At 49.8% G+C, this 21,922-nt stretch overlaps 4 protein-coding genes across 4 annotated transcripts; all 4 read right to left on the bottom strand.

Moving 5' to 3' along the window:
• Positions 1 to 420: 420 nt before the first annotated feature.
• LTR84_011557 (uncharacterized protein) lies at positions 421 to 1,419 on the bottom strand (the record flags this gene model as incomplete). The annotated part of the gene is made up of 1 exon (XM_064855086.1): positions 421 to 1,419. The coding sequence occupies one exon, from the start codon at positions 1,417 to 1,419 to the stop codon at positions 421 to 423; it is 999 nt and encodes a 332-aa protein (XP_064708675.1).
• Positions 1,420 to 6,308: 4,889 nt separating this feature from the next.
• LTR84_011556 (uncharacterized protein) lies at positions 6,309 to 6,851 on the bottom strand (the record flags this gene model as incomplete). Its single annotated transcript, XM_064855085.1, has 1 exon — positions 6,309 to 6,851. The coding sequence occupies one exon, from the start codon at positions 6,849 to 6,851 to the stop codon at positions 6,309 to 6,311; it is 543 nt and encodes a 180-aa protein (XP_064708674.1).
• A 3,206-nt stretch (positions 6,852 to 10,057) lies between these two features.
• Positions 10,058 to 11,926, bottom strand: LTR84_011555 (uncharacterized protein; the record flags this gene model as incomplete). The annotated part of the gene is made up of 5 exons (XM_064855084.1): positions 10,058 to 10,252; positions 10,353 to 10,844; positions 10,925 to 11,435; positions 11,528 to 11,628; positions 11,699 to 11,926. 5 exons carry the CDS (start codon positions 11,924 to 11,926, stop codon positions 10,058 to 10,060), a joined length of 1,527 nt encoding a protein of 508 aa, XP_064708673.1.
• A 619-nt stretch (positions 11,927 to 12,545) lies between these two features.
• On the bottom strand, positions 12,546 to 18,490 carry LTR84_011554 (uncharacterized protein; the record flags this gene model as incomplete). The annotated part of the gene is made up of 3 exons (XM_064855083.1): positions 12,546 to 12,933; positions 12,984 to 18,263; positions 18,318 to 18,490. The coding sequence occupies 3 exons, from the start codon at positions 18,488 to 18,490 to the stop codon at positions 12,546 to 12,548; spliced, it is 5,841 nt and encodes a 1,946-aa protein (XP_064708672.1).
• Positions 18,491 to 21,922: the final 3,432 nt, after the last annotated feature.

Raw genomic sequence — 21,922 nt, 5'->3', positions numbered from 1 at the left:
GCTGAAGTTCAGCTTTCGAAAAGGGGCAAAACGCATGACCGACGGACTTGACCCACTGGCTGCAACACAGCAACGATTTTATTTATGGAGTCCACGATGCGGGAAAATAATGGGAGGGGGCTCTTGGTGCCTATTCTTTATCTAATGTTCATCTTAAGAGAAACTTTTCTACTGTTTTTTAATGAAGTATTTCTTGTAATTCTTGATCTGGGTTTCCACGTAAGTGTCTGAGGATTCTCTAAAATTCGAGGTTCATCATTTTTCTACCACAGTTTTAATTATTCAACTTCAGTCCGAGTACCAGACTTTAGTTAACCAGCCATATTCTGAGGAGCATAAGACGAGTATAAAAGCTGGAGAATATCTGACCAATGCTCAAACACATCAAGATCTAGCCCAACCTCCCAATGTCAGCAACTACTATCCAACCGTTTCCCAAACAACATCAATTCTCACTCCGCCCTCCATCTCCATCTCCATATCATCATGATCAACCCCTTGTGGTCTCCTATCACCAACACTCTGACTCGCGTCCACAATCCCATCCGCATCCGCATCCGCATCCGCAACCCCCAAAACCCTCATTCGAAAAACACATTTCTCCAACCCCTCGCCCGACCCATCATCCCTGACCACCTCCCTCACAGCCCCATCCCACGAAGCCCTCACCTCGTCCCACAGCGCGAGGACCTGCCCATCACGCTTCGCAACCCAGTCACGCACGATTTCCTTTGCTTGGAAGATCTCACCTCGCAGGCCACTGACACGCTGCTGGACGATCCCAACCTCAGTGTCAGTGTCAGTGTCAGGATCAGCATCGCCTGGCAATAAACGTGTGTGCCGCGCCTGAGTCTCCAGACTCGCGAGATCAGCGCACGCGAGCCCGATGCGCAGCCGGCCACGGCGGATCTTGGCGTCGAAGGCTTCGTGGGCCATGCGCTGCGCTGAGCGCGCGGACGCCAGCGAGCAGTCGAAGCATTGGCGTGGCGAGGTGAAGAATTGGTTGATCACCGTGGCTTCTCTGGCTTGCGGGATGGTTGTGCCGGTTCCGGTGTGTGTGGCCGGAGTGGTGGAGGCCGCGACGGAAGATGTTGATCTGGAACGCGAGTGGTTCGAGGTCGAGCTTGGTGACGAGACTTGTGTGAGCAGAACTGGTGGGATGTATGCTGGTCGTGGCGTCGGTGGTGTTGAGTGTGGGCAGCCTTGGAAATAGAGCGTCGTGCCGAATGGGATGAAGCCCGGTTGCGTGCCAGATGCCGAGGGGGATTTGATATCTGCGGTGGAGAGGTTGAGGGACGAGTTAGAGTGTGTGTCCGAAGGACTTGAGGCTGATGGCTCCGCGTTCCTCCCTGGTGATATCGCAAAATTCTGGTGGTGGTCCGGCTTTCGTGTCGAGAGTTTGCGCACGAGTTTCTTCATTGCGAACAAAGCCTTTTCTTGTCTGAAGACTTCAGTAACTGTCTCCCTCTGGCAAATCTCTTGGTGTTTACGACCTTTCGGGGTATTTGAGTTATCTGGACCTTTTTGATTTCCTTGATCTCGTGGAGATGTCAATTACTCTCGAGTCTCAGGTGTAACTTGTCTGATAGATGGCAATGATGAGAAGACCCAAAGAGATAGTGATTGTGGTTACAAATGATCGATTTCCTAGACAAACATGTGAACGGATGAACCAGAATGCAAGGACTGTCATTGGTGCAACAAGCAGACTGCCTGTTGAAGTCGATGTCACTTTCACTTGATCTTCGAACAGCTAAGTATGGCACACTGCCTCGTTCCGGATTGGTTCACAGTGGTGTCTGGACTTGCCACTACTGTTGAGATTCGACAGAACGGTTCCAGAATACATCTAGAAGGAAAGTCTTAGTAGGTCTTTCATAAAGGAAGCACAGAAGAATGACGTTGATCTGCACGAACGCAGCGTGAGATTTGATCACCAGACGGTATGAGTGGAAGGGTTTCTTTCTTTTGTGGCACCATTGTCCTGGGAGGAGTACACAATGAAAGGAAGGGTGACAATAGCCCCCATGAGAGAGCACAATCGAGCCAACCTTTCGTTGGCGAGTTGCGTGTCCCTCGATCTCGTAAAAAGTTCAGTTCTTCAGGCCAGTTTTCATCAGCTGGGGCTGGTCAAACCCTTTTTTCTCGGGTGAAGCTCCTCGATGTTGCTGACTTGCAAACAACGGACGCTATACGTGAGGTCGAGGGCAATGGTGGAGACGAGCCCCTTTGTTTGGAACTAATCAATCACTCGCTGGCTGTCCTTGACGCCTGAGCCTACCTATCAATTTGGAAAGCATTTGACATCGTCGTTCGTTCGTTTGCAATGGCAGCCACATGCAACCTTAGCAACTCTCCGCCATCGCGGGGTTCAGCACGTTCAATGACCAATGTTGCCATACTCGAGGCTGTGGGTCGGATCACGTGTACCCTTGCATGCCTCACAGTTTCTTTGTTCGGGTATCGTTGTGAAGCAGGACTGCTAGCTCGAGTCGATGAATCTGGTGGAACATCACTGTGTTGGCAAATTGATGAATTGCGTGGTAGCGCGATCAAGCATTTTTGAATTCTCTTCGTTCTGATCAGGGTATCATCGCACTAGCTCAATAACATTCATAAGTAGATTCACTTTTGCCCTTGCAGTACGGCCCCTGAAGTCATTAAAGCGCATACTGAAGAGAAAAGGACCGTCTGAGTCAGATACCAGGGAGATACCATGTGGTCACTCACCAGGCTCTCTCTGAGAAACAAACATCCACGGAGGAATGCCATTCAGAAGCCAAATTTGCTTCCAATGAAACCGAGAGCGGCCTGCTTCTTCTGTTTCGCAATATATTTATTGACTCCATCACTCCAGCCCTCGCTCGCTTCAGCGGCACGGTCCATATTATCACCAGCTAGACCAAGGTTTTCTGTTCTCTCCTGGATCTGGCGTTGCATATATTCCCAATAACCTTCTTGGTTCGGATCTTTAGGAGGAGCTCGACCTGTCCTTGCCATCTCACGTTGCCGTTGGAACTCTGCATCCTGCGCAGCTCGTGCCTCTGCAACCATCCGCTTCGAGGGTGGTCGATCAGGTCCTCCAATCAACAAATCCATATCTGATGGTGTGATATATTGGGTACCCGCGATCCATTGAAGATTGCTGATAGTAGGTCGAGGAGGTATCAGTTTTGTCGGATCATACAGTTGATCTGTGCTCGGAGGGAGAGCTAGCCCAGCGCCAAAGACATTAACTATGGCAATTTCGCTGGGTCCTGCCCACCCAAGGATATCACCTGTAGGAGTAACGATGGCCTCATTGAATCTTTTTGTGTCCAAAATATGGTTGACCCTAACACTGCCAATCTCTTTGAGAGCAGGGATTGAGAATGCGCGAGCGGCACCATCTCCAAACAGCCCCACAATCGCATAGCCTCGGTCTTCATATCGAGATACAGTTGCAGAATCACAAAGGTAGTGTTCGAACGTTTTGGAGGCGCCTTTGGCCTGAGCGGGTCGGAATATATGAGCAGATGAAACAGTAACTGCGATAAGAACGCCATCGACTTTGTGACCGGATTGAAGACCTCCCATTGCATGACCTGTGGCTGCTGCTGGCGAACCAGCTGCAGCGTCAATCGGGGACAATGAGATAACTCTATCTTCTGAGAGTTGTACTACCCCAGCAAACTGGGCAGAATATCGACCTGTCTGAGAAGGCAGGATCTTGAATGTCACCACACGACCTTTGGACGTGCCAACAAATAATGCAATGGAAGAATAATCTGTTCAAGGATTAGTTGATAATTCAAGGACAAAATGAACACTCACCATCGCCTTCTAGCGTCATTATGCCGAACTCCAACACGGTTGCATATTCCTGTGATGAGGTTTGAGTGTTGGTCCGTCTGATACTGGCTCTTCTGTTCTTTCCGCCCGACAAGTCGCTGAGTAGAGCGGAGTGGATGATTGCTGGTCCTCGAAGGTCAATCAGTGTAACTCCACCCGAGGCATAACTAGCAGCAACAAATCCTACATCCGAGTGCCGCAAAGCTGTGACGGGTCCTTGCTGGTCGTTTGTCAAAGTCAAGGGGAGAAGGCCTTCCTTTAGACTAGGTTCCGCCCGTGTGGTAATATCTGTCATCTTCCCAGGACCTTCGAGTGGAGCAGGAGGAGGTGATGGTTGACCAGCGTACTGGTTACGATTCAGACGGAATACGACGACCTCACCGGTTCTTAGACCAACGGAAAGCTCTCCTGTTGCACCAGACATGCTCATCTGGGCTACATCGATTTGATCCCATCGACCTACCGCTTTACCAAGGTCGACTTGAATGACACCGCTATTCTCGATCAAATCACCGTGTCCGGCATCCCAGAGTCTAATTGTACCGTCAGCATGTGCTGTCTGAACAATGTTTCGATTTTCATGTCTCTTGAGAGGATGTGGCCCCTCGGCGCCACCCAGCAGTATATTGGGTCCATGTTGACGCACTTCTCGCATCCCTAGCCATCGAGTTCGATCGACAAATGCCAAAGCAGTTTTTGTGACAAATGGATGGACAAAGGATAGAGATACGTGAAGTTGGTTGCTAGCACTGATCGGATGGCCACTGGGGAAGCTAAGGGTGACCAATTCCCCGGATGTCAAGGAAGCCAGCACTGCTATGGGATCGTGGGCACCTGCAAAGTGTGGAGAAGCACGAGGTATAACTTGAAAGGAATTGATGGACGCGTTCGGCGGAGTGGGGAGGATCTGGATTTTCTTAGGGTTTCTGAAATGGCCAGCCAGGAAGTCCCAGGAAGACGTTTGATAGTTTGGAGTCAGCCCTAGCTCAATAAATGTAAGACCACTTGTTGGGTTTGTTGTTGCAGAGCCGCCGGCGAGCAAGAGACCTGTATCATCTGGATTTTGTTTGGAACACCAGGTGATCTGAGAGTAGGGTTCTTTGAGTGAGGCAGAACCTGGACCAGCTTTTGAAGTTTTCCCAGGCATATTGACGTCTGTGTCCTCGATGGTTCGCGCATGAATGACTCGACCATCTCGAGGATCCCAAAACACTAGACTTGAGTCCTCATGGGCGGTTAATATGAAGGTGCCAGTTGGGTGCCAGATGGCATGGGTCAAGCGCGGATGATTGACGGTGTTGAGGGCTGCTGGGTCTGCATTTCCACCAGGAGCACCTCTCGGCACTTCATATTGGAAGAACTTGATGGCTTTGTTTTGCTTAAAAGAATAGATAACGGCGCCTTCAGAGTAGCCAATGAGTAGTGTTCCGATATCCTTCGGGTGGAATTGTAATGATACTATAGGCAGAAGTCTTGCTCTCGGGTTCCGCTCCCTCCAAAGGTTGGGAATTCGAAACGGTGCCATGGATTCCCGGTCGAGGTCGTACGCAACAATCTCTCCTATTGGGGGTGTCAGTATATCCCCGTGAGGTGCGGAACATGTGTATGATTGTACCCACCATTTTGAAGACCCGACAAGCAGTAGTCCAGACTCGTATCTGATATCAAGGCCACAACATGGCCAGGAGGGGAATAATTTGCGATCAAGTGGTGTTTCTCCAGGCTGAAGACACTAACATCATTCTTATTGTCCATAACGATAAGTTTGTCGGCGCAGAACTGGAGATCTCTGATCGAGGCGGCTCTCGGGGGAGTCAAGGTTACGCAGACTCGTTTCTGGCCAAAGACGTAGACTTTACCAGGACCAAAGCGGGATTCATTGGTACCAACCGCGAGGAGGGATTGAACAGGATCGTAGGCGGTAACGGAGATTTGGGAATTGATTCCATAGCGAGCAAACTAGAAGATTGCCTATCAGGATCGTCATGCCCAGCAAAGGGAGCAGACTTACATCGTCCAACATGAATACTCCAGGTGAGACGCCGAAGGAGAGATCATTTTGAATGCCCGCCTGCTTGCCCCGCAGGAAATGATGCGCCATGTTTGCCAAAGATGAAATACAGCAGAGGAGATTGGGGAAGAAGTTTCATCCGCGGCGCCAGCTTTGCCTTTGCTCTGCTCACCGAGCCCGGAGTTGATTGAGGCTGGGGACTTGGGAGTGGGATTGTGAAGGCTGAGGATGCGGCGTTGAAGTGTGTGAGTGAGTTAGTGAACCATCAGTTGGAGTTGGAGTCGGAGTTTCAGAAACGCGTCATTGCTTCTTGGCCCGCGTCCTCCGAGCCTCGATTTTCAGACAGTGCCAATTAAAAACAATCATTGCTTTATTGAACATTTAGAGAAGGTACCTGACAGATGATTGTTGTTGTAAAGGGATTATATTTTTGGAACTAACTCAGCTTTTGAATGTCCACCGGTAACTACAATTTCATGACCCCTCTCTTCAACAAGATCTGAACGGCCGGCATCGAATCACTCATAATCTCGCAACGCTGCATCTCGAACCCTCCATGAGCAGCACCATCTTTCTTGACATAGATGAAACGAAACGCCGCGGGGATCTTGACGTCCCATTCTCGACCTTGAAGATCCTTGACCTTCTGCTCCCCCTGACTCGACTCTCCAGGACAGTTGGCGAAGAAGTATGCTTGTCCAAGCATCTCATACCCGTCCTTCCTGTCCAATGTAACCAAGAAGTAAGGCTCGTGGAACTCTTTGGTGAAAGGGGCGTACAACGCTTTGGTTTGTTCGAACGCTTCTTCTCCGCCTTTAATTTCGACACCATCTGGCTTGACCAGGCTAAAGTCCGAGGAGAACCAGTCGGATGACTTTTGGTCCCAGCCCGACCGCGCGTTGAAGGCAATGGTGAAGTCTTCCATCCATTTCATTGCCGGATGCTTGCGGCTGTGGTCATCCCATGTGCCAACATGGATAAAGGCGGGTTGGGTTTCGTAGGAAGACATTTGATGTGATTGTGAGTCTTGTTTTTGTGTATCATCAAATGATCATATGGGAGTGAATATCCTTCAGTATTTGGTTCATGAGCAAATCCAAGAGTCAGACACATGCAGGAGTAACGATATATATACCTGCGACGGAGAACATTGTCACTGCAGCGTGAACACAACGACCTTAGGTTTGGGCAAGAGCTCTTCGTGAAGCTGAGGCATTTCCCAACACCTACCTCATGATTTTGACCAGTCAAGAGTCGACAATTTCATCGTGATGCGGCCTGGAAACAAGTATACACGAAGTGTTCGGGCCTCTGAAGAGCAGCAGCTCGTTCACGCGACGCCACAGAGAGGAGGGACCATGTATTTCTGGCAAGTGTTCACCAAAAGGACTCGACTTTGGTGGTTCAGTGGGCAACATTAAGCGGCTTCCCCACATTCCAAGTGCTGGGCCCCGGGCACAGTTGCAATGCTGATAGGGGTCCACGATCTTGATATTCAGCCGCACTTGGATCTCAAGTTTGGTTGAGGTTGTTGATGGTGGCTTGCTCTCGACATTGGAGTTGGGGCGTGAGCTAATCTAGGATCGGATGATAGCTGTTGAAGCCTGGTTGGGTGGATGTTACGGGATAACTTGAAGCCTAAAATGTTATGAATTGAGACTGACTGAGGAGCTCTTCGACGAGGTACCCAACTCAGTATTGGTGCATAGACCGAGTAAGCCGGATCATTGCAACTTCCGACCACCGAAAAAACAGTGACTGGGTACCTACTCGTAGGTATTCCAGGCATTCAAGTTTAGGTAAAGCACTTGGGGTTTAAGTGCTCATCTTGTCATATTCAAACAAACAGCAAAAACAACTCTCGCTTCTCTCCTCGCTCACTACGCATCAAGAGACGAGAAATTCGCTTATTCGCATTCATCATTGGACGTAGCAACGTATCCTTCGCTTCATACCTTGTATAGAATCGCTAAGATGTTACATCACGACCGTCAGTAAGCGAGAAAAGAAGCGAAAGTTGCCAGGGAAGGCTTTCAGAAATGGGTCTAATTAGAGGAAGGGAGGCCCTATTGTCATCCAGACCCGACCAGAGATGATACGACTGACCGACTGGAAGCGAGTCTGGATACTGACCGCAAATCCATCAATGCACAACACCTCGTAGTCAGAATACTATTGTGAGCTATGATACGCCAGAGGCGCCAATAAAGGCGTTTCACCTGGGAACTAGAGCGAGCTTGAGGCTTCGAGAACGCCATTTGCAATTTCATCCGTGGTGTTGACGTACGCCTGGGATTACTCGCGATAGCCCTGAATAGGCAGTAAAGAAGAGGACGTGACTTAGACTGCCATCCTGTGGAGAGCTTCACAGTTCTCTTGCCTGTTCTCTCCAGCAATGGACTTAGGCAGCAGCTCACCGCTTGTCATTAGTAGCGAGATGAGAACTAAATCCAGTATAGTGCAAGGTCTGGATGACAGACACTCCTCACAATAATAAATTCAATCGAGTCTTGTCAAGAAAGGCCGGCACACCTCCAGGCTCCAGAGGGGGATACCTGTACGAGTACGGCCCCCCGGAGAATATTCGAGGTTAGCGAAAACCCAGTTGCTTGCTTATCGCGATCAGGAAACCGTCCTCAGCTGGAGGCGTTCTAGTGGCATTCGTACTCGTTGCATAAGCACCTCGCACCTCGTACCTAAGTCTCACAACTAAGTGTCTGAATATCCATCCTTCTACTTTCTAGGCCCATCTACACGCCAACCCAGTGCAAATTCGTAGATACCGTAGTCGACATGCAATGAAAGCCCCCGGTTGCAGAAAAACTTTACCCAGAGATCGATGAGAATGATCCGGCGTGCATCCGAACACGTTGGTCGATCACCCGGAGGAGACACACAAAGGCAGAGACAGAGTTTGAGTAAGCGAGAATGTGGCTTGAACAAGCGAGGATGGATCTTCGAGGGGCTTGAGCCTCGTTACACACTTTGCTCGAACCTCCACCGCCTTCCTATTATGTGATGTGCAATTCAGTAGGGCTTTCAGTAGAATGCTTTCTTACATCGCTAGTCTGTGAAAGACGTGTCAATTATGCTGCTGCTTGTACCGCGTGAACAACTCTCTACCACCTTCGATAATGCTCTGCTTCATCGTCCAACGTGGACACATCTCATCTGGCACTGTAGATAGCCTCTATAACTTCAGCCCCGACTCCCGAGTGAGGACCAGCGAGAAAGGCTGAGCTAGTCAGGTGGTAGTCAGGTCTCAATCCCCATTCCCATGCCACAGTTAACGCCTAGACTTCGTGTTCGCGTCGATCACACTTGACAAGCGAGACACTATCCAAATTCCCCACTGAAGCCGTTGCAGTTGCACGAGGCTGCAGAGACACTTGACCTCACGTTCCCTCACAGTCACAACGTCCACAGCCATCAGCCTCCAGCCTCAGCCCAACGGATAGTCTCGTCTATAAGCGAGCGAGCGGGCACGCCTCGTCCCGACACGACGCCTTCACGAATCCTCTGTTCCCCATTCGCCGCCGACCTCGTCTCTAAGCGAGCGAGCGTACGTGTGAAGCTTTTCCTGCTTCTGGCGCCGGTGAAAGTTGGTTTGTTTCCCGCAGCATGGCCCAAAAAAAAGAATGCTCAGATGCATAACTAACTCATTCGCTTGTGGCGCGTCTCAAGTCCGACGATGCATTCGCCTATAAGCGAGAGTTGGCGCTTTCTGATCTATCCGTACCGAGTACGACGGACGGTGTCTACTATAGATAGATGCCTAGACACAAGACATTTCAGTCCAAGCTTAGACATACCTATCCCTGAGGATGAGTGGAGGGCTAGGAGTTACGCCTTACCATGCCACGCCATGATAAGCAAGGCATCTATCTGGTCAACGAAAGGGAATGGCACCCTTCCTCAATCCATCCACTCTCGACAGCCCTGGAGAATTCTCAGCATCTAATGACTAGATATTAGGTATCATATTAATATTAGGTAGGCCAAAAACAAAAGTTTATTATTACAAAGGCTCATTCATGTATGATGCCATCCCATGGTCACCGCTTAGTCCAATCAAAGGGGCAACAAGGTAGAATAGATTCTTATGGTACAGGGGGGGAAAGCGCTCATTACCAACCTCCCTTTCCAGTGAACGAGCCTGTCGTCACAGAAGGACTTGAGAACAACGAACACAACGAACACAACACACAAAGAGTGCTACCGCTTCCGCGTCAGGATCTTGGTGATGGCATGGCGAATCGTGATGCCGGATTTCTCAATTTCCTTCTTCGAGAGTCCGCATGTGACACACACCTTCAGTGCGGGTAACGGAGAGTAGATCTCGGATTTGGTCCCGACGACTCCGGTCGGTAAGGTTTTCATCCGCGTAATTAGCACGTTCTGTGCCAAACACTGCGTATGAGAAAGATGAGTCAGTGATGCGTTCAAGGAGCGACTACTGAACAGGGGCGCAAAGTTGCACCAGCCTGGAAAAGCAGATTTAGAAACATACCTCATCCACGATCTCTTGCAGCAAGATCTTCTGATCATCCACCGACATCTTTCGTGACGAAACGACCTCGGGCTTCAGCACCAACAGCATGATGGGATTTTCCGGCGCGCTGGTACAGTACATCCAGTCACTCCGAGGATGCAGCTGCAGCCACATGGTCTTGATATTCTCCCGCAGCTGGAATAAATGCTCCGGTTGAGTCTGCAACATCATCAGAGTTTCGCTGGCTGTCACGGCTGAAATGGCCGGCAGGGCAGCCGAGAATGTGTATGCCGCGGCTGACAGGCGTTGATGCTCAACCACCACATCAGATCCGGCACAGAAACCACCGGCTGCGGCGAGAGGTCCCGACATGGCGCCGATGAGCATGTCCACTTCGGCGGCATCAACGTGCTGATGCTCAGTGATACCGCGTCCTGTACGGCCGAGGACTCCGAAAGACCATGTCTCGTCCAGGATCAGGCGGAATTTGTACTTGAGCTTCAGTTCAATCTGAGGGATTCCGGTCAGCAGGGAGGCTCCTCAAAAGACTTAAGAGGCCCAAGGGAGTTATGTCGGCCGGACAAACTTACAATCTTGGGCAAATCAACCATGTCACCAACATTCTCGAACAACCCTTCTGTAATGATAAATCTCCTCGTCAGCGGCTTACGAGCCTGTTCCTTTGTGACCTTGGCCAACACCCTCTGTAAATCTTCCATATCATTATGTTCATACCAACGGATCGTGCTACGGGAGATCTGCATGCCCTTTCGAATGGCATAATTGACGGCCTTGTCCGCAACGATGATATCTCCTCGCTTGGAAAACGCCGGAATCACACTGGAAATTGTCGAGAACGCCTGCGCATATATGATACACGCCGTAGTGCCCAGGAACGCTGCGATGTCGGCCTCAATCTTCATATGCACATCCTGCGTGCCGTAAAATCCGGGGGGGCCGCATGGCCCAACTCCGTACGTACGAAGGGTCTGGATGGCCCGCTCCTTGAGGTTCTCATTGGAATTGAAGTTGTAGAAGTTGTAGGATGCGAGATTCGTCACCGTACGTCCGTTGGTCAATTTGGATCGTGGGCCACTTGGTCTATGTCGTCGAGAGAGTGTTTAGTATTGCATTGCGGAAACGAGGGAGAGGGCCACCCGGCGAGCGCAGATCAAACAGTGAAAAGCACTTACCCAACGATAACGGGCCGTCTCTCTAGATCCGCCTCCTCGAAAGGCGTAGTCTTTGCAACTAGAGGTTCCGGTGTCCAGTCGTCGACGAGATCATCAATCTCCTAAACAGAATCCAAGTCAGTACCATTCAACCAGCGCCTTCGCATAAAGAAGAGCGGTCTTTTCACCCACTTCGTCCGATAACTTGACATAATTCGGCTTGGTGGAATATTTCGGCGCAAGGAGGTATCGTATGGCGAACAAAACAAGGAAGAGTTCGACAGCGGATCGGATGGGATCGTTCTGGTAACTGGATTTCACATAGCGTAGGAAGATGGCTGAGCCAGGAATCTTGTGGAACTGTTCTGAAGTCGAGTGGGCTAGGGTGGTGAGGTACTCTTGTACGTCCTGGACATCCATCTTTGCGACAGCATCGATGGTGTAGAGAGAGTGCCGTGGGCATCAAGATGTTCATCAAAAACCATACAAGGTGTCCGCAGTTTCCTGATGGAAATCTTATCACGTGATCAGTCCTCAGGGGAGATCTCCAATTTCCGACTCGTCCGCCTCTGGCTCTCGCTCAGTATCGGTTGCGGTGTGCTGGCTCGCCAAATCGACCAGCTTAGTCCCAGAAAGGTTCAAAGTCTCCGGTGCTACGTATAGGCAGAAGCCATAAGGACTCGGGAAGTTGCAGTCTGAGGTCTTATGTATGCAGAAACAAGGTTCGGTAGCGATGATTCCGTTTATTTTCATGTACAATATGAGTATTTCTAATGAACAAGATAACTCCGAACAGCCATGACCCAGACGCCTTTCCCTAATGTTTCTCCACCTCAACCCATTGCAGAAGCGACTATGTCCCTGAGCAGGGTCTGAAAGGCGAGTGGTCTATTGCCATTTCAATCATTAATTTGTTCTTTGAACAGTATCCGGCAAACGATTGACGGCTTATCAATCACATGCCGAAGCTGATGGAACTCCCATCCAGCTCCAGTTGTGTACATACTCGATCAGGTAGAAATTGCGATTGTGACCAGCTTTACCACCGCATAAATTTACCACCACCATTGAAGTTGAATGCATCGTTGTTAGTGGTTGTTGCAGATCCGCCGCCGCTACCAGTCGTGGTTCCCGCTGTAGCTCCTCCTCCTGCGCTGGTAGGACCAATGGCGTTGCCAAAATCGACCAACGCAGACCCAGTGAAATTGGCTGTGGTGTCGTTGTTGTTTTGTCCTGTAGGCTGGTACAGGTCTAGTGGGATGTCGGGCAAAGATTTGATGATGTTCAAGTTGCGGATAATGACTGGTCCAATAATCAGGGCGAGGAAAATGACAAGCAAGAGAAAGTAGAGAATGGCATAGCGGATGACACGTCTCTTCCGGAGACGAGACTGCTTGATGGTATAAATGGGTGGACGAATTTGACGACTGTAGATTGGATTAGCATGGATTGAGTTATGAGAAGGGAAAGAACGTACCTTGGTCGAAGCCAGAAAAGCATGACCGAATGGAATTTGTCGACATAGGGAATGCAGAGAGGAACTAGCATGACAAACATGATGAAGTGGCCGAGAATGAAATCCGCAGCGAAGAAACCAAGCTCGGTAATCTTGCATAGAAACTCACGTGCAGGCTGCGACATCGAGTGCCAACCCATAGAGTACCATTTCCCTGTCCACCATGCGATATTCGAAGTGTCTGCCTTGAATTCTCGGGTCAAGCAAAGAGCAATGATCAGCTTGAAGATGAATCGCTGCAGGGCAACGGTGGCGATCATTCCGAGCAATGCCTTTGCGAAAACCCAACCCTCCAAGAAGAACATGACCTCCCAGAAGGCAAATAGCATGATGACCGCAACAGCATGCGCAATAGCTGCAAGGACAGATCCGAACTTTTTGCAGCACATACTCAATACTGGACCCATACAGCAAGCCATGGCAAAGAGAACGGCGAGAGTACCCGCATTGATGGCAATAGGTGCAAAGGCAACGATTGCAACACGAATCAGAGAATTCGTGGCAGGCTTAAGATCAGGACCCTGAACACCAGTTTGAGCGTTGATAAACAAGTAAGGAATCACTGTGACAGCCACCAGCACGAAAGGACCGACAACTTCGCTAAAGAAGACACTGGTGAATCGAGCACGAGGCACATCTCCAGACAATTTCTCCGAAGGGGACCCAAGAACCTTGCGCTTGAAACCAGTAAGACGTGTACGGGACAGACGACAGAAGGCAATCCAAGATGATGCATGGGAACGTGAGTTTCCGCGAGACAGCCATCGAAGATAATCTCTGTAATCAATGAAGAAATCGGTCCAGGCAAACTGATGAGGGTTGAAAAGGAAGGGTGAGATGCAGAGTCCGAGTAGTGACATCCAGAACCACAGAAGCCAGGCGCCCCAAACAGTAATGGTGGCGAAAAGCAACATCATGAGGGAACGAGCTCCAATGTAGATCGAGGGTCCGGCGAATCTTGAGTACAAGACTCCGAATGGGATACGAGCGGTAGCGAAACCACGGCCAGTTCCAATGTAGCGAGCACCTCCAAATGACAAGTCTTGTTGAATGGAGCTGGCGTAAATTTGGCACACGAACACCTCGAAGATGAAGGAGAGCGAGGCAAAGTGTTTAGCCAAACGAGTGGCAGCACGCCAGACCCCACGCTCGGTCAATTCTTGTACGACCAAGGGTACGAAAGAAATGAAGAAGACGATGAAGATAGAGACAATGCAACGTTCGACCCATTCCATGATCGGCGTCAAGTTGGCACATCCAGTGGGTCGGAGCGGATCTGTTGGGGGGACATTCCGATTATAGAAGCATGTGATTGTCTCATGCTTGAGAGCTCCCAGGTTGATCATGACGAGCATAAACATTTGCACAGACAACATGATGAACATATTGTTGATGTGGAATCCAGGATGAGCGTAGTAGAAGGACAAGAACCGATCGAGTGGAAGTTGGGTTCCAAGGTAGTAGTACTCTCGGGAAAGCATTTGTTCACCCATGCCGGTACCGATTTTGGTGGTGAAGTTCAAGATGGAGCCAAAACCAAGATCACGACCTTTACCACACTGGTAATATTCACAATGCTTTATGCGACCGCCACGAATCAAAGCATTCATTCCGGCGTAGATATCCTCGTTCAAATGAAGACCCTTCTGTGCTTTTGATACACCACCACGAGTGGTCATAAAGATACCGTTCAAGAAATCGGGGTGACCATAATGGAGCTTGCCACCAATCTGAGCAAGTGTACGAGCAAAGAGTGTACCGAATGTTTGTTCCTTGCCGGCAGCGACATCACCGAGGATACCAATATTTTCAGAGAAGATGTACTCTCGAGCACCAAGGATAGCGACAGGGTTGAATTTCGATGGAGGAAGACCGGGTGTGTATGGCGAGACGTTATCTGTTGTCATTTCTTCAAATTCGGCCAAAACGCTTCGAATCTTCAAGCATTCTTCCAGGTAGTTGTCTTGGTTGGCATCAATGAGTTGAATATATTCACCACGATAGAAAATGATGGCGTGGTTTTGATTGTCAGATTTACCATCACCCAGGATAGGATTGCCTGAAAGCTGTACTCTGAATTTAGGTCGACGCATTCCATTTTCGAGGATCTCAGAATGGCCATCAATCAAGGCAGAGTAGAGACGTGGCTCCTCGCCTTCGGTGGCAGGGGGCTCTTCATCAAGATAGGCAATTTGCAAATCAGGGTAAGCACGGAGCAAAAATTCGGTGTTCTCGCGCTCTTCCTTATTGAACTTGGCATAGCGTTGCATGGATACGACAATTTTGAACTTGCGTCTGGCCATTCTCTCGAGTTCGCGCTCAAGCTTGTCCGAGTTGCCACCAAACATTTGGACGACCTCGGGATTTTCAACACGATACAAAAGCTTGATTGCTCTGCTGTAGTTCATGAAACCAGAAATGGTACGGTAAAGGGTCTGGGAGCGGAGAGATGCCCAAATACGAGTTCGCAGCGTATATTCCGGAGCAGCAGATTTGAAACCGATACAGTAGAAGGGGAGATCATCGATCTTGCTCTTCGCAGTGTCCTTTTCGTTCTTTTCATAGTCTCCATTGAATTGAGATGTTTCATCGGCCAAGATCTTTGTGTCTTTCACGAAGCAATCCCACTCGTGAGGGTGAAGTTGCTTGAGGTACTCGAGAAGAGTTACACGCGAATAAGGTTCGTCCTCACGGATAATTTCCCGCAGAGACAACAAAATCTTCTCTCCGTAATGGGGAATGAGCACAGTGAATGTTGGCATATTGTCCACAGGAAGTGGTTCCGGAATTGGCGTAGATAGAGATTGTGCGAAGAAAGAGATACGACGTTCGGCTTCACTCTGCGAAGGGAAGAATTCGGTCTTGAACGAGTGATCTTCTTGCGAGACGAAGAATGTTGGGGCTCGCAGAGTGCGCTTGCCTTCTTGCTCGGATGGAACCTGGTGATACAACAACTTCTGGACGTGGTCGATGGCCAAAAGGTGCTCTCGGTACATGGAGATGACAATGGCATTCCAGACTTGGGAAATCAGCACTTTAGGCTTGTATTTTATTTCCATGTCAGTAGTCGCTAAAACCTTGGAGTAGATACGTTTCGGCAGACGAGAGAAAATGTTCCTCCACGGGGTCCAGATGGACACACCGAGATAGAACGAACGTGCCACGGAAAAGACGCAGTTCCAGATGATGTACCAGAGATAAGTATCCAGGAAGAAAAGAATCAGGTCGGTGAAGAACATGAGACCAAGCAAGATCTGAGGTTGATACTTGCACAGATAGTCCTTGAGGATGGCATCTCCAGCACATTTGTGAATCTTCGTATATGAGAGAATCTTGATAGGATCTCTGAACGAAAGGGTCAAGAAGAAGTAGGATTCAGCCAGCTTGGCGGCAAACACCATGATCCAGAGGCCAAAAGACATCCACATATCGTTACCCTTGAGACGCGGGTAGGAAGCCGTGAAGGTTTGACTGGCAACATATTGACGAGATTTTCCTGTCATGTAGCTTCCAAAGAGGCCGCCGAGAGGCATGATAGAGAAGAAGAAGAATGTTGCCAGAGCGATCAGGAATTGCACGACGCCCAGAATCAACGAGATTTTCGAGGTTTGATTGAAGAAGAAAATGTAACCACTGGGTGCAACGTTCACGACCAAGACTGCGAGGAGGAAGAGAAGACGTTTGGTCAGATGTTGTGCTCCTGCCCATTGACGTGGAACATAGGACCATTCGATCAAGGTTGCAATAACTTGGATGAGGGAGGCGAGTGCACCACCAAGCGCTACCACAGACCACTGCACGGGCGTGTCAGGCTTGGTGTTCAATTGCTGTTGGTAATTCTTGGTATAGAGGGTTGGAGAGTTGAAGGCAGTGTAGAACCAGAAAGTGGTCAAATGGATGACCCAGATACGGTTGAAGTTGACAACCAAGTGGAACCACGATCTGGTCTCCTTGTACGTCTTGAAGAAAACCTTCTTCCAGTTCACCTCTTTCAATTTGAGGTATCGTTCGGCGGGAGGCAAGTCGACGAGGCGGGCCTTGTCCTGCATCACAATGCGCTCAATACCTTCGGGATACCAGAAAAGCTGATTGATATCATCGTAGCCAATGACATGGCTGTGATCTCTTTCGCGACGCACGTACTTTCCATCGATGATTTCGTAGCACTGATCTCGAATATATGTGTACAGAGGTGTGACAATGTCGTTCAGATAGGTGAGTTCTTCAACCGGTTCAACTCGGTTTTGGCAGGCTGGAGAGTGCAAATAGTCATCAGCACACTTGAAGATGAAACACAAGGCCTCGGGCATGAATCGGACCTGATTGGCCTCACCCCAGCAGAGGAGATACAGGGCAATCTGGCGAGCACGATCATGTTGGGACATCTTGTTCATTCTGGTTTTCCAGCGATACTCGGCGGCTTCCAAGGAATTGTCTCCCTCGAATGCTTCCAGGGTCTGTTCCTCATTTGCCGGGTTGTCCTTTGCCTTTTTGGCTGCAGCTTTGCGAGCCTTTCGGGTTCTACGATTGGCCTTGCCAAGTTTCATGTTGGCAAATCCAACTGCGTCGTCAAGATCCAGATGAGCCGCAAAATACCATCTGCGATAGTTTGCGTTGTCACCACCAATGTAATCAGCGTGCAAGGACAGCAATGCTTGATTTGGTGTCATTCTGGATGCACGAGAATCCAAGAGTGTCATCATGTGGTCGTACATATTCCGCATGCTGTCTCGCTGGAACCCGAATTTGGCAGTCAAGTCCAAGAAGATGTCTTCCAGTTCTTCTTTTGACAGAGGAATCTGGGCATCGGAAGTCCATGCTGGATAGGGCTCTCGAGAACGCTGTCCCGCGGGAAGGGCGTTGTTGTAGTCCATGCCGTAGATGGGAGTTGATGCACCAGATGATCGATTGCCGCCGTAAGAGATTTGTGAAGAAGGCGGGCGATATCCTCGGCCACCTTCGTATCCACTGTTGTAGCGCTCGTCACCTCTGCCATAGTAGTCCATTTCGGCAGCACGAGCCATGTCGGATCTCATGGTGAAGTCGCTAAATGTCTCCGAGTCTTCCTCTGAGTCGTGGCCGCGACGGGCTTGACGATGACCTTGGTATTGCTGTCCTGCAGCTCCCTGGTCATAGTATTGGCCATCGTTGTAGTAGTCATCTTGCTGGTAGCCTTGGTGGCCTTCGTAGTAACCTCCGTCATTGTGGTAGGGGTTTGACGCGTCTGCGTTGTAGTAACCGCTGTAATCACGGTCAGTAACCTTGTTCTTAGCCCGCAAGAAGTGGTAGGCTCACGATTCGTCATAGTATCCGTCACCACCGTGTTGCTGTTGGTTGTAATCATATTGATCGTTGTAACCACGGCCGTCGTCTTGGTAGTAGGCATCGTTCCCTTGGTGATGCTGCTGCTGGCCGTAGCCGTCGTCGTAGCCTCCCTGCTGCTGGTGCTGCTGGGGATGGCCCGACATGATGAGAGTGGTATCCGAAACTGGGAAGCCAGTCAGAATGCTGTGCAGGGGGTGGCGAAAGGGCTCCTCTCAAGGGAGCAACCTCGGGTCTGAGGACTGGTTTTACATACCTTTACAAAAGTCCCATTAATTCCAGGATGCTCTGGTGCAAATGCTTTTGGGGGTTATGACAATGAAGCGGTGTACAGCTTTGTAAGGCTTCCAACGCTGGATTAATGGATATATGCAAGGCGTAAGCAGCGGAAAGGGTTTGGGGGTAAACCTGTCGAGGGATGATGAACCCTGGGTGTATGAGTGCGACGAAAATCTGATCAGACAGAATTCCAAAGAGACCGAATTAGGTGGTGATGGTGCTTCCAGGACGAAATCGCAGGATAAGAAAGCAGAGGCGATGTAGAGTGGTTGTTGTGAAACGAGAGTGAGAGGACAAAGTTGGTTGCTCAGCCAATGCAGCTGCAGGAGACGCGCGCCGTTGGCAGGCGTGGCTAAGTTTTTGTGCTGGGCGTGGGCGGCACACCAGTGACTTTATTCGTGACGGGCCTTTGTTGCAGTTGAAGGGTGACAATTGACCTCCTCTTCACCTTCCTTTCCGCAGCGATTGAAGCGAAAGAGATAGGACGAAGAATTGGAAGGAAAGAACGATCGTGAGGAAGAGCAAGGCTGGTTGGGAGAGACAGGATGGAGTTTGATTCGAATCAAAAATTCAGGATGATGGCGAGAGGGAAAGCTGGCGGGCCCAGGAGCAGGAGCAGGAGCAGGAGGCGTACAGGCGAGTACAGGCTAGGGCAGGGGAGGTGGGTGAGCTTGTTTGGAGAAAGCCAGGGCAGGCAGGGAAGACAGGGCAGAGCTGCAGGCCAGAAATTGAAGAGCGAAAACAGGTGGGTTGATTTCGGCGGACAGGGGGGACAGACCAACGTTAGAGCAGGCCCGGGCTTATCCAGATGCGGCCTTGTCACTGGAAGGATGGGCAGTGGGAAGAGCCAGGTCAAACAAGGGGCAGGGGGAGCCATTCCCTTTCCCAGGCCTGACCCAGGTGCCAGATTTCAAGTTTGTTAGTGATGGGCCATGGGCCATGGCTGAGGTTCGCAAGGCCCAAACAAACCACGAGCCACGCCACACGTCGACTCCACCCAAGACCACTCTCGGACCACCCAGAAAGTCTCCTATTTGAGCCCCATCTCTCATCGACTCGCCATTCGTTCGCTGCCTGATGTATTGTGACACTTGATGGGCGTCATCCATCCCACTGTGCAGGACTTGGCTTGCACTACGGACTGGGTTTCCGCCCCGTTGCAGCTGCAGTACTATCTCTGGCCACATCTACCAGGGTTTTGGCGACTTTTGTGGCTATGCACATCTGCATTGCTCATACGAAGCACCTCGTCCTGCCGTCAATGATGAGCACTGGTCATCGTCAACCAGAGCCAATGTCGGATTCTACTCGTACAGAAGTCCCGGCCAGATCTAGAATCATTGTCTGTATAGACTCGGATAGTCGTGTCCAGCTGGATGATCACCTCAGCTATATTTGTACAACACCATCCGTGTTTCATACCATGTTGCAGATCTCTCAATGCATCTCGGACATTTTCTCCATGGAACCAATGCAACCAACCGAAGCCAGTCCAACGTCAAGACTGAGACTGAACTGTACACTGCTCAGGTTGGTCATCGAGTTCTTCCTGTGCATTATCAATCCAGGCGGAGGTCTTTCTATTCCGTGCATATTTCATCTGACGAAACCGGTGATTATCGTTCAAAGTCCGCCGATATTTTATCTAATTTGCACGAGAGGCGCAGTTCCGATCAAAGTGCGTGTCCCAATCAGATTAGTCATGATAGGAGTTGCGGTCCATGGAGGACGGAGCTATGGTTATTGGAGGGAAGTGCATGGTCAATGCTTCCGCAGTCTCAACAATTGTGCATCGTGCTTATCCGTATGCTTCTTGGTGCTTCATTATTCGTGGAACACATGTTTTAAGGACTTCCATCTTCGAGATTATCGGACATGGACGAGAGAGACTGCGAGTCCGAGTTCTGTTGATTCGTATCGTCATTGTTTGACTGCATATCTTTTTGCTTCAGCCGATTAGATTTCACTATGAGCATTCAACATTATCTACAGTAATTGAGTTCTCCCGCAAATTCCACTGGCATATCTCGTACCATGGAAGGAGTATCTTGTGGACCACAAGACGACGAACGGGCCGAGTGGAGTTCAGATCGTGGCGACTGGTGAATTTTCACGATAGCAGCAATGAATATCCGTACGGGCCAAATCCACTATCTACTAGGTAATTGGGCTTATCGACATGTATGACGAGAGCACTGCCAGTGAGTATGGTCTTATCCGGCTCACGTTTATCTTCCTCGTACATGCAAAGGTATTTTTGTCTGTCCATTGGTCTGGACTCATAGTTGACGCGCAAAGCAAGAAATCAAAAACCACAGAACCTGGAAAAGAATGAGACACAAGCTTTTGGTGGGAAGCAGCTGCACCTTCTGGGCTTTGGTGGCGAATGCTATTTAAGGTTGGCTCGGTAAGACCCCTCCTTGATTCTTTGGGGCCCGCGGGCGTCTGTTAGGCACGGCTACTAAACAAATTGGCGCTTCCCAGGCCCGGAGTGCAGAACAGCCGATCAGGTCGGAATAGGGGTACCCAGTGAATGCACTTCCAATCAGGCTTTCCATCGGCTACTCACTAATGAGTCCCTAATTTCGAAAAAGCTCAAATCAGATTCGTCTTGAGCCCGGCAAAGCCAGCATTGCGGGGATCTCGAGACACCTCTTGGAAGATCATGCAACTGCGGCCACCAGGGTGAGACATGCAGACGATTATCCACGACTATCAGTTGTCTAACAGTAATAGACTCGTGGCGAACAGTGGATCAACAGTGTTTTTAATTCTACGAGGACGTACGGAGTAGTGTTGTCCATGATGCTGGAGAAGTTGACTGCTACTGCGACATTATTCGAAACCATTGTGCTGTTCTCGATAACGATGACGAGGTTGATTCTCAGGCGACAATGCTCTCCAACTTTTTACAAGGAAGAAACGCGACATGCTATTACCTTGATTATACCCTAGTTGTCCCTTGTCCGAACTGGTCACTCGTATAGGATAGAAGTAAATGTGAAATTCCTATTACATTGTTCGTCTTTCCAGCCTGAGAATTGAGGACCAATATGGGGAGCGCACGGCAAGTCGGCGACGACGCGTGTCACTCTCATTCGTGTCGCCCTGGACCCAAAACAGTCTGGTGGAGGCACGCCCACGGTCGAAAACAGATCTGCGACACCAAAGAAAAGACCAATGAAAATCTCTATGCAACCACACCATAATCTGATTCACGGAATGCCAAACATCAGCATGAGCATGCACAATTCTCCGGGCGTGTACCATTCCAAGTTGCAGTTGCGAGTTGCGAGCTG

This window comes from Exophiala bonariae (genome assembly GCF_035927105.1).
Source record: "Exophiala bonariae strain CCFEE 5792 chromosome Unknown scaffold_6, whole genome shotgun sequence".
In the NCBI taxonomy this organism is placed as follows: domain Eukaryota; kingdom Fungi; phylum Ascomycota; class Eurotiomycetes; order Chaetothyriales; family Herpotrichiellaceae; genus Exophiala; species Exophiala bonariae.
The sequence above is the reverse complement of the archived record's forward strand: the minus strand, read 5'-3'. Positions and strand labels throughout refer to the sequence as shown.